This window comes from Morchella sextelata, assembly GCF_020137385.1.
Source record: "Morchella sextelata strain SCLS chromosome Unknown scls_9, whole genome shotgun sequence".
In the NCBI taxonomy this organism is placed as follows: domain Eukaryota; kingdom Fungi; phylum Ascomycota; class Pezizomycetes; order Pezizales; family Morchellaceae; genus Morchella; species Morchella sextelata.
Genome location: NW_025408624.1, coordinates 623,212 through 634,891, shown reverse-complemented (window position 1 = coordinate 634,891; position 11,680 = coordinate 623,212). Strand labels below are relative to the sequence as shown.

Below are 11,680 nucleotides of genomic sequence, written 5' to 3'. Positions count from 1 at the left end.
TATATCAGCTCAATGTCAATGATATTTTGAACAAGAAATGGACACACATTCGTTAATGCTTTAGTATTGAACCCATCTTGTGACCAGTTCAAGTTAGGAAAATAAATCAATGTTGGTTTGTAAGACTAGAACAAAGAGCCCTTTGGTCCCACAACAGCACATACATAACCCTCAGGTAGTTCAAGATACGTATATACGGGTTCTAGTGATTATTCTCGTGGGTCTATCTAACTGGCTAAATTTGTTGGAACATGATAAAGAAAGTCCCGCATAGCTCTCCGCCAAAACACATGTTCCCCCCCCCCCCAATAACCTAACCGCCTGGAAGGAGCAAAGGGTAGGTAAATAAAGAATAAGGCCAAACTTGTATGGCCTCCTTACCCATAGTTATACTCTCTTCGTTCCCCTTACCCTTTTTTTTAATTTTTTTTTTTAATTTTATTTATTCTACCTTTCCCTGTAAACATTGGAATTCGACCATGTTGGGCATGGTGCATAGCGTAGTCGAGTGATAAGACATGATTGGCCGAACAGCCGCGACATCCCGTTCAACCGCTCTGATGCACGCCTAGAAAAAAAGAAAAGGAAAATCATAGGTCCATGTTGCCTAGCATTGACGTTTATTGTTTTGGAGTAAATGGATAGCATATTAGGCTGACTGGAGACCCATATCTACCTACTTTTACAATGTAGGTACAGATACGATATTGACGTGGGGTGGGATGGACACCCGGCATACATGTTTTTTTTTTTTTTTTTATTTCACCCGGGATAATGTGTTGTTACTATTGAGGGAAGTACCATCTAAACTTTAATGAACTTGCAGTTGGTTGGAGGAAAGAGTTCTCTGGTGTGCTTGTTTCATGAAACACCCGAGCAAGTACATGTATTGTAGTTATTACGTGCCTTGGCCCATCTGGTAGTGTCCTGAATCAGAAGCATTTCTTTGCACAAGAAGTGGCCCATCTATATGCGCCTGAGTAGACGTGCTTCCAATAGGAAGACAGTGTGATGAGAGTTTATGGGCCATTGCACCCTGCATGACGGGTGAAGTCTGAAGAAAACTGCCGGATAAATTCGTGTACGTCTGTCCACTTCACCTACCTCACTTCCGGCCCTTCTCTAATTGGCCAAATATAATCCACCAACAAATCTTGTGAGAAATGGTGTGTAGGTGGTGTATATTTTCTGACTTATGGACTGGATAGGGTACGGAGTCTTTGCTCCTCTTTACCCTAAACGAGGCCGGCTGATTGCCCGTGCAGACGAAGATGTACGATACACACGTGATTGAACGACAAAAACAAAGCAAAATTAACTCCCAAGATATTGTACGCCCGTGGATAACAGCAGATATACACGGAAAATATGAAACAGGTCCTTAAAACCCCCATGTCCCTCCCGCTACTTACGCCCAACACATATCCCTACTTGGCGCTACAGTGGGCACACTTCCGAGGGTGAAGGTCGGGGCTGCGAAGGCTTCGATTTCTACTCGCAGATAATCGATGATAGGATCATCCCATTTTTTTGTTTTCTGGGCTTCACGTAGTTGGGGGTTAACCTGGTGACTTATTGGTTGTATCTGCTGCTGCGCGGTTTGGAAAGGGTTCAGATTATTAGATGACGATGAATTTTGCTGCACGGGAGTCCCAAAAGTAGAAACATGAGTGATAGGTTGCCCAAAAGCAGGTACTTGGTGCTGTGGCTGACCAAATGCCGATGTTGATTGTGCCTGCTCAGTAGTAGCTTGCTGACCTTGAAATGGATTGACGCTTGAGAAAGGAGAAGCAGAAGTCTGTTGGAAGGCACTTGCTGTCGTACCAATGTTTGAGTTAGAGGCTTGTTGACTAAAGGGCGTATTCACAGGGTTAGTCTGCGGAGGTTGCCCAAATGGCGACGGATTTTGAAGTTGCCCTTGCGGGGCAGCGTTAGAAGCCCCGAATGGCGAGCTTTGGGGGATAGCTGGTTGTCCAAAAGCAGGCTGGCCGAAGGCAGGCTTTGCTGCGCTTCCTGCCCCGAAAGGGGAAGGCTGTCCGAAAGCCGATATCGGCTGCTGTGTGGTAGATTGTCCAAACGCGGAAGCCTGTGTAGCAGAAGGTTGAGCCCCGAAGGAAGAGGATTGCCCTAGAGCTACAGGTTGGCCAAACGTCGGTTGACCGAATGCTGGCTGACCAAACGCTGGCTTAGGAAGAGCTGGCTGACCGAATGCCGGTTGACCGAACACATTTTGGGGCTGAGGGACAGAGGGCACAACTGAACCAAATGCTGGTTGACCAAAGGCAGGTGTAAGTGGGAGTGAGGGTTGACCAAATGCACTTTGTCCAAATGCTGGAGTTGGACGAGCAGAAAAAGGTGAAGGGGAGCCAAACGCAGATGTTGATTGCGGCGCTTGACCAAAGGAAGAAGTAGGCTGTGACGGTTGAACGAAGGCAGAAATTGGCTGTGGTGGTTGACCAAAGGCAGAGACTGGCTGAGATGTTTGACCGTACGTGGAAATTGATTGTGATGGTTGGCCGAAGGGAGATATTGGCTGTGACGGTTGGCCAAAAGCAGATGTTGGTTGTACTGGTTGACCGAAAGTAGAAGCAGTCTGACCCGAGTTCACAAAGGGCGATGTTTGGGAGGCCTGAGCTGGATATCAGCATATATACAGTCAGGATAGATGGAATGATCGTTTTGCAGCATAAGAAATCCAACTAATAACATACCGTGGTGCCGAAGGTTGATGAGGGTACATTATTTGAGCTGTAGCGTGAGCTGGCTCTGTTCTCATAAGCCTTCTTCATAAAATTCACAGCTCCTGGAAGATCATTTAAGATATTTTTGATTTGGACATCGGCTTCTAAAGTTAATCTCTGCCATTCTACTTCCTATAGAGACGTCAGGATATCTAGGTGGGAAGATAATTAGTTAGGATAAGTGATATACATAAGCGCCAGGGTTTCCATCTGCTCTACACTTGTACGCTAAAACCCGAGCTTCTTCAGGCGATATATCTTTTGCATCGATAAGTTGTGAAGGCGGGTCTTTTCCGGGGGCATAGCTAGAAAGTGGCCACGTTGGTCGCTCCGTCAAATCCGTCTTGATGGAGTCTTGGGTCGGAAGATTAAAGCTGAGTTGAACTGAATTAGGTCAAGCGTATATGATGGATAGTAAGTGGGCACTGAGAGAATGGGATGAGATTGAACCCTCCCCCCATCAAAGAGCGGTTAGGAACGATCGGAGGTAAGAGAATGATGTTGTGCAGGCGGTTACTTTAAAGAAGAGAAGCTCACCCTTCACCTAACTTTGACTGGGTTCCGCCGCTAGTATTATTGTTTCCATAGCCTATGAAGGCAACCAAATGTAAGTTATATTTGTTTCGGACACCGTGAGGCGTCACTTGGGTCGGGAGAATAAGAAAAGGAGAAGTTTGGATACAATCTTACCTATTTGACGGGTAGCTCCAAACGTGTTGTTACCAAAACTACTCGCGCTAGACGAGGCCGGAAGACGAGTTTCTCCAGGATGAACAAATTGGCAGTTTGAGCCAAAATGACAGGAGCCATTCTGATAATATCTACAGAGTTGTTGCGACATATCGAAGGTGTGGTAGTATTAGATCTGGTGTGAAATAATGTCGACAATTAAATCGATGTAGTAAGTTGACCGGGGGTGGGCAGGGTAACGGCGGCCAGATATAGGCTGAGAAGAGATGCGCACCGTTATCTGTACCTACTTTGTATGGGCAGATGAGTGAAGAATGTGGGGCAAACAATGGCGGGGTGTTAAGTACAAGTACATGTAGTTACATGTACTTCAAGCAAGTATAAGTACTCGTATCTTCCTGACGTTTGTAAAAGGAACCACTATTGCATACCATACAAATACGCGCCAAGTCCACAATTTAGTATGGTGTGCAATAGCGGTTCCTTTTACAAACGTTAGGAAAATACGAGTACATGTATGCTGATATGTACCTTCGCGCACTCAGTGACATTGAAGATCGAAGAGGTGTTGGTCAGTATGGGGCAAAAGAAGTATCGTGTTGGGCGAACGTCCCGGGAAGACGCGTTCATGAATCGTGATAGGTTCATACTAGGAGGATCCTTGGCTTGGCTAGTGTTTGAGCCTCGCCCTGAAGTTTACTTGCTACTATTCGCATAGCATTTCCTTTGTCATCGTGCTGACCTCAAGTTTATTTTGGCATCAAACTTCAGGCATTGCTTAGTAATCATGGTACTTTAATTATAAGGGTCTGTTCGGGCTATACATATTCGGACAACGTTGCAGCAGGCATACCAGATCTAAGATTTAGAGTACATACATGGTGTGTGTTAGGACATCTGTGTTGTTTGGGAATAATTACTTACCTGTACCTCCGAAGGTGATTATTTTCTTGGGATAATCAGATTGTTCAGTTGCACGAACAGCTGCATACAGGTTATTACAATAATTTAAAGGTCCATAATCTGTCTAATAATTCGAATTATTTGATTGTCCGAACAGGCCCTAAACTCTTGCGGTGTACTATGTACTTTTCCGGCCATTTGCCTAGATGAGCATGAGAAAACGATTTATTAATCTAACTTGGATACTTGTCCGGAGGTATATATCTGGTTTTAGGTACGTATTTTACGTATGTACTTGTAAACCTAACCGCTCGTTCCAAAAATGAAGATAGAGGTAACTTGAACAGATAATTTATAGTCCTTATGATTTCCTATATCCTGTCTGTCTTAGAGTTTCGACTTTCTTATTTTCGATGGGCTAGATAGATTTGGCACGGGAGTCGAGTACTTTGATGAGGGAATAGGTTAGGTTTATGGCGACCAGCGCCATAAAAGATTGCTATGAGGCTGAGGACGAAACCACATACTTCAACCGAGCAGGAAAACAATCTCAATTAACTTTGTGTGATCAGGTATCTAGTGGGATTGCATATATTTAAAGATAAAAACCAGCGAAGCCGCGACATGCCGAAACTCAATTTAGCCAAGCTTGAGATGACTAAGCACGATCACGTGAATGAAGCCCGACTAGACCACATATCACGTTCTAGAATAAGTACGACATTAATATAGTCACTCTCGCGTGAATAATATTGGTTCGCGCTCAATCACTCCAGGCGGATCTACCAGAAAACTAATCGGTCCGAGGCATATCTATCATAACTACTATGGACATCGATCATAACACTTTCAACCATTACCGCTCAATCTTCCCCGATGACAAGAAATTCCCCTTTTCGAAGGAGCGTATCTCCAGGATTTTGCGAAATCGCTCCCTTCTTGATGGAAAATTGTTCTTTGACATCGTCCTCTCTACCATAGCCCACGTTGACGATAGTAAGACCTTTCTCCTTCTTAGCTATTGTTACATGCGTCTCACACATTGCTAGTCAACCAAATATACCCCCCGAAGAATGTCACAGGTCTACGCCTACTCATTCACACTATTGAGGAGAAGGAGGAGCTCGACCGTCTTAAAAAGTCGTCCTTTGTGTATTACCTATTAAAGGATTTTGATCGTGCGCACCCCGGAAATGGGTTCGCGACTCAATACGCAAACAAGGTGTTGATCCCACCGAATTTCTGTAGCTTGATGGATGGCCTCTATGCATTGGACAACTTTGATTTTGAGGTTTGGTTTCTCCATTCTCTTATTTGTGTGTACCTATCTGACAAGAAGATACATCTAGGATGCTGTAGGTCATCTTACGGAACCTTCCGTCATCCCGGTCGAACCTCACAAAGTCCTCTCTACCCTTGTGTCACATGCAGGTCCCAACGGCCCTAGACTAGCAACTACATTTGTACAAACTGTTCAGCCAGTCCTGGACACAGACACTTCCATCAATGATTATTTTCGCGCGTTGAGGGCCATTTCAATCGAGTCAGCATTTCTTTATCAGCGGACTGTTCCCCTGCGAATTCAGCCGGACCTATTCAAGAGTTTGATCGACTATTGTCTTACAGTCAAAAAGGAATCAAACGCCCTCAAACTCATAAACCTTCCTTTCACGCCCGAGGAGCAAGAGATATTTGAAAGTTACATTCAGGATTCCAGCATTCCGGCTGCACATGATACCCTGATAACAAGGCAAATGCACCAGGGTCAACTCACCGAGGCCCTGCTTGCCGCGAGAAGTGCTCACTATCAAAACGAGCCGGAACTGGAGGGTGTTAATTGGGCAGGATTGGCTAGAGGATTGTCATTGGGAATAGGTCCTAGGGAGGGGTAAACTTATCGACATATTTTACTAGTAGGATTTCTCATCTTAACATTTCACCTTTATATTACACCAAAGAGGTCTTGAAATGCCATAGAGTTTTTTTGCCATGAGGATAAAACAAGTGCAATTGTTTTCTGCTACATATGATGATGTAGACAGCGAGTGGAGTATGACCGTGTAAAGCCTATTGTACAACAAATGAAATTTTAAGAAGGGGATTACCGAGAAGGAAGAATAAGACTGCTTAGCTCTCAACAAAGTCCTTGACATCTGCAACCCGTTAGTCAGGATACTACTCTCGAGTGTTTGATTTAGGACTTACTGCTCAACCACGAGACATATTCCTTTTGTTCCTTGTAGTCAATGTAATCAGGGATGAAAAGAGCCAGAGCAGTGTTAATGCCTCTCTCGTCAAGGTATCTCTCCAAAAGGACTTGAAGATCCTCGTCTAGATTTCCGAATGGAGGCCCAGCATATAGTCCTCTCCTCTCCCAGTCGGCGTTAGCGGTCTTAGCCGTAGCTAGTTGCGCTGACTTGTGATAGAAGACGTTATCAATGACAATCATGCCATCCTGAGCAACGGCTTCGAACTGAAGTGCCCCACCATTGGCCTGTCCTTTTTATCAGTATACAGAAATTATTTGGAGCTTGCCAACCGAACCTTCTCAATGGTAACATTCACGCGTGATGGGAAGCTGACGGCTGTCTCATCATCAAACTCCTCATCCTCCTCATCCATCTCATCATTCGCAGTTTGAACACGTCCCTCGGCCTTTGCAGCTTTTGATTGAGCGCCACCAGATTGACCGGCAGCAATATCTTCTTCTGTGCCATCGTTGAATAAGTTTGTTTCATCTAACTCGTCGGGAGATGTAGCGTTCAAATCTGCGATTGAGAATTCGACACGGATTCTGCAAGGTTAAAGATATGAATATACTTATCCAAAAAATTTATATTTTAGAAAACTCACGTCTCATCACCGAACTGACGAATCAATTCAACTTCTTCTTCGCCGGGCTTGTCTACGATCCTGAATGGACCGTTATCTAGGAACTCTTTAACGCTGAGTGGCATGTCATCATCCACATCTCTCATCTTCTCCAATTCCAGCTCGGCCTGAATTTTGGCAGACAATTCCTCGTCAACTACAGTAGTAATTGGTAGGGTTAGGGCGGTTCAAGCGTTCGACATAGATAGAAGTAGCTTACCCGTTCCTTCTTTTTCAAAACAACGAAACGAAGTTGAAAACTGAGCATTCAAGCGAGGATTTTTATGAATGGTTACTGGCACATAAACTCGAAAAGCTTGCGATTTGGTTGAGATGGAGCGGGCAAAGGGCGAGGAAGCTGGAAAACGGGTGAAGGGAACCCGCCCAATACGGGAGATCGCTCTGACAGCAAACATGGTAAAGCTTTGTACTAGAAGTAGGTTTGAATTAGATGTTGGAAGATGATGAGATGAGAGTGTGTATAGTGGGGGGGTGAAACTTTCTGAAAATTATGGTGGGGGAAAAATTACGTGCATGAGATGCTGCTTATGTAAAAAGAGAACGTGCAGGAATCACATTCACACGTGTGTTCTGAAGGTAGATCCTTTTGCAGTCTGACACCATGTACTCTAGAGTAGGTAGTACATGTAGATACAAGTATGTAGAGTATGTAGGCCTGGGTACCTACTCTACACGTAGGTACATGTGTGCAAGTTCGTACTCTATCTAAACAGCCAGTTTATGAGGATAACTACATGTATCAGTGCCATCAAGCTAAATGTAGGCCCATGGACTCTATCCGCAGATTCGGCCAGCTTATCGGTACGCGTGCACAAATAAATTAGAACTACAAGTATAAGCGGAACTGATATTGGGGATAGCAAAACTCCTAATAATTCTTTTTGAGACTTTTGGACGTTTTCGTTGTTTACTCAGGCATTGGATTGGTGTTGGTAAAAGGTACCACCTTCTAAATAACCTATTGTGAATTTTGGATGACATTCCAACACCGTTAATAGTATCGACTTGGGATGTACCTACTCTAGCTCTACTAGTACGTACATACATAGAAGCAAGTGTGCAACCCGTCATATAATTTATATAATACATGTACATGTAGTGATTGAAACGGAAGCATGTACTCGGGTAGCATCTAATAACTCTGTTGAACTGGAAAAATATGTAGAAATAGCTTGCTGACGAATGCACTATCTTGTATAAAGCCGGGAGAAAAGTTGCTAGAGCGAGAGCCCGTTCAAAGCGTTGGGGAACTCAATAATAATATAACAAACAACTATTTGTGGTCCTATAGATATAGGATATATTTATTCATCTGTAGACTAAACATTACTAATAGACGATACAGTCGCCTCTCGATATAAGGATACGGTCGAGACCGAAAATTTGTATTAAATGCGAGTATCACTATCAGAAGCAAGGAGGTACGGGTAAAAAGGTATTTCGGGATCGACCGTCGATTTCTACATGTCCTTATAACGAGAGTATCACTATATGCAGTATCACTATATGCAGTATCACTATAACGAGAGTCGACTGTATTTCTCGTGTTCTATGGTATCGCTGTATACCGTATTCTTGCAATATTAATCTTTAACCAAAAGAACACTACACTACAGTATCACTACAGACTGTAATAAACAACATATTTGTGAAGAGTACACTATACTATAGGTACTGTCTTGTCATTCTCACTATAATTTGGAAAATGTAGACGTATATCAGGATCATTGCATTTCATATAGATGCAGCAGTGGTACTGTTGCCCTGTAGCAAGGAGAACATCACGATTTTTGGTATTGTATGTATGTATGCATCATGCATGTGTTGTATGTACATGTATATGTACATAGTCTCTACGCTCATTACAATTTGGACAAAAAACTGAGGTAGATAACTGTTCGGCGCTGGTTGAAGGTTTATAAGAAAAGAATATGCTAGATTGCCGCCTTGAAATGAAATACAATGTTGCGGTGTGTTCGACAGGTATACGTAGATAAGTAATGTGGTTTGGTTTTCAATTGAATATCGTGATAAAGGGCCAAACGTCATGATATTTACGTTGCAATAAAACGCCGCCCAAGTGAACATATCCGTTGCATCAGAATATCACCAAAGACCCATACATAAAATTAGGGACCGGTAAGTCGTTTAATTATCACTACACAAGCATCATAGTGATGAGAATCGGTATAGCTATTGACTTTTGATCAACATCCTCAATTGATTTTCATCGATGCATCTTCTTTGGATATCCTTGTGAACTTGACCTGTGCCAGAGAGCCCACAGTCCCGTCCCACCGTCGTAGTCGCTCAATGTTCTCAGAATTTTGCAAGTCCGGAATGTAAAAGCCTGTCCTGAACTCTTCAATTTCGCGATCAATCCGTTGCTTCAAAAGATCTTCCTTCGTCGATGTAGGTCGTCCAGGGCGGCGCTCACTCCGCATTTCGAATAACTCTTCATCATCGCGGTGCACCCACCTAGAACTTATTAGCGTCAAAGTAGTATCATCCTTGTCGACAATGAGCAGATGTACTTCTCTATCAAGTCCCGAATTTCTTGGGTACTCAATGGTACCTTCACATCTTTTGTCGCCACTTTAAAGTATCCCACACGGATCACTGCATGATTATCTGTTAACTGTATACACTGAAAGAAATTATGAAAAGCGACTAACGCTCAAGTTCCTTCAACTTAGATCTTGCTGATCCTAGCTTTTTTAACTTTTCGTCCCGGAGAGTTGCTCGGCTGAGCTTTTTCGAATCACGGCGGCCGAGGGAATCTAGCTTCCCATCTTTCTTCGCCTTGATTTTCTTTTGTACTTTGTGGAGGGCGATTGGCATTTTGTTAGAAGTACTGGCGATTGGGATGTACGTTTGTTTCTGGGTGTCTTCTAGTTAGAAGGTTCTGACTATCCGGGTAACTATACGAGTACATAATATCGCCGACGCAGGTACCTACACACGGTACAGTTACCTGTGTGGTGGACGTATTAGAGCGTATTTACTGAGTGTCATTTTTGACAATTGACACTTCGAAATTGACGGTTGCAAAATGCAAAATTGACACTTCCCCTCCATAAGGATATGAAATGCGCAAGCCGCAAAATGACACTTGTGGATTCCGCTTTTGAGAGTGGCGAAGCGCCAATTGTCAGAATTGACGGTTAGTAAATACGCTCTATTGCGACCTGGTTAGGTAGCAATGAGAAGATAGCACAATAATTGTAATCTGGTGGGAAGCTCGTTCTATTAATTACTACATATACTATTTATAAAAGAATCACACTCCGTTCTGCAAAACTGTGATATAAACATGGCGAGGTTGCAACCTGGCAAGGTTACAACCAAATATGTGATTTTTGTGATCTACATGTAGTATATTTGTGAATGCTGTTATAGTCGAATCTCGCTATAAGGGTACCCTCTATAAGAATACTCGCCTTATAAGGAGCCCGGTCCGCAGGCTACTTTTTTTAGTATGTAGTGCTAAGGGTAAATGCTCATATTCTTGCTATAAGAATACCCTTAGTAAATTTTCAAACTTTTTGGTGTATTACCCTTATAGAGAGAGTAACTTTTGAGTGGAAGTTGGGGCACTTTGCCCTCAAAAAGTGAAAAATGTTCTGCTAACAACATTGAAAGTTGCACTGCCAAAAACTGAAAGTTCCGTCACCAAAGAGTGATGGTTTATCCGCCAAAAGTGAAGTTCCGCGAACTTCCCACTCTGCCGAATTCAGTGTTGCGCGAACCCTTTACTCCCAAAAGTGAACTTTCTACTCTGCCAAACCTAACCCTGAAATATCTATAAGGGTAACTGCTCTATAAGGGTACGACATCGCGGTATTTCCGTACCCTTATAGGGAGATTCGACTGTATTGGCATGTTCAGCTGCAATCACAAGCTGGGACGTTGTGGGTGTACTTGGTGGCCATGGGTTGAGCCGCTTCTAGTGGTGTCAGTTCGCAATATTGGGCAAACAGCAGATTGAAAATGTTGACATTTTGTGGCTGCTAGAATGCTACCGCTAGAAACAATATTGGATAATGATATTGGGGTGTTGCAGAACGGAGTGTAAGTTTTCACATCTGCTAGCTACATGTATGTAAGTTACAAACAAATCACTTCCGTAACCCTATGGATAGGAATGTCGCCCGGCCAGCTCGTCAATTAATGGACTTTCTAGTGTAAATAAGTACAACGAGCATAAACGGAGATTTGATTAAACACGAACTGGATCTACTTCTTAGTTTTGGTGCATTACAAAATGGCACGCCGAACACAAAGTGTTTCGTAAAATGGGGTTATACAAAAAATGTCCCTTAACGTTTGCACGAGTTTCTAAACTGCGCTTCCCTTTACTTTAGTAAACGCGCCCTATTACATCATTACTTAATACGTAGGTAAGGGCCCGTTTGGCTGCCAAGTGGATTTAAAACTTCAAAAACTCCGTTTAA

General features: G+C 43.3%; 4 protein-coding genes across 4 annotated transcripts; 1 reads left to right on the top strand and 3 right to left on the bottom strand.

Annotated features, from left to right (window-relative positions):
* Positions 1-1,408: 1,408 nt before the first annotated feature.
* H6S33_012846 (uncharacterized protein) lies at positions 1,409-3,582 on the bottom strand (the record flags this gene model as incomplete). The annotated part of the gene is made up of 5 exons (XM_044844190.1): positions 1,409-2,629; positions 2,712-2,873; positions 2,932-3,115; positions 3,279-3,330; positions 3,432-3,582. 5 exons carry the CDS (start codon positions 3,580-3,582, stop codon positions 1,409-1,411), a joined length of 1,770 nt encoding a protein of 589 aa, XP_044694555.1.
* Positions 3,583-5,161: 1,579 nt separating this feature from the next.
* Positions 5,162-6,226, top strand: H6S33_012845 (uncharacterized protein; the record flags this gene model as incomplete). Its single annotated transcript, XM_044844189.1, has 3 exons — positions 5,162-5,330; positions 5,384-5,625; positions 5,684-6,226. 3 exons carry the CDS (start codon positions 5,162-5,164, stop codon positions 6,224-6,226), a joined length of 954 nt encoding a protein of 317 aa, XP_044694554.1.
* Positions 6,227-6,461: 235 nt separating this feature from the next.
* Positions 6,462-7,621, bottom strand: H6S33_012844 (uncharacterized protein; the record flags this gene model as incomplete). Its single annotated transcript, XM_044844188.1, has 5 exons — positions 6,462-6,487; positions 6,540-6,828; positions 6,879-7,128; positions 7,188-7,362; positions 7,426-7,621. 5 exons carry the CDS (start codon positions 7,619-7,621, stop codon positions 6,462-6,464), a joined length of 936 nt encoding a protein of 311 aa, XP_044694553.1.
* Positions 7,622-9,442: 1,821 nt separating this feature from the next.
* H6S33_012843 (uncharacterized protein) lies at positions 9,443-10,067 on the bottom strand (the record flags this gene model as incomplete). The annotated part of the gene is made up of 3 exons (XM_044844187.1): positions 9,443-9,704; positions 9,761-9,845; positions 9,902-10,067. The coding sequence occupies 3 exons, from the start codon at positions 10,065-10,067 to the stop codon at positions 9,443-9,445; spliced, it is 513 nt and encodes a 170-aa protein (XP_044694552.1).
* Positions 10,068-11,680: the final 1,613 nt, after the last annotated feature.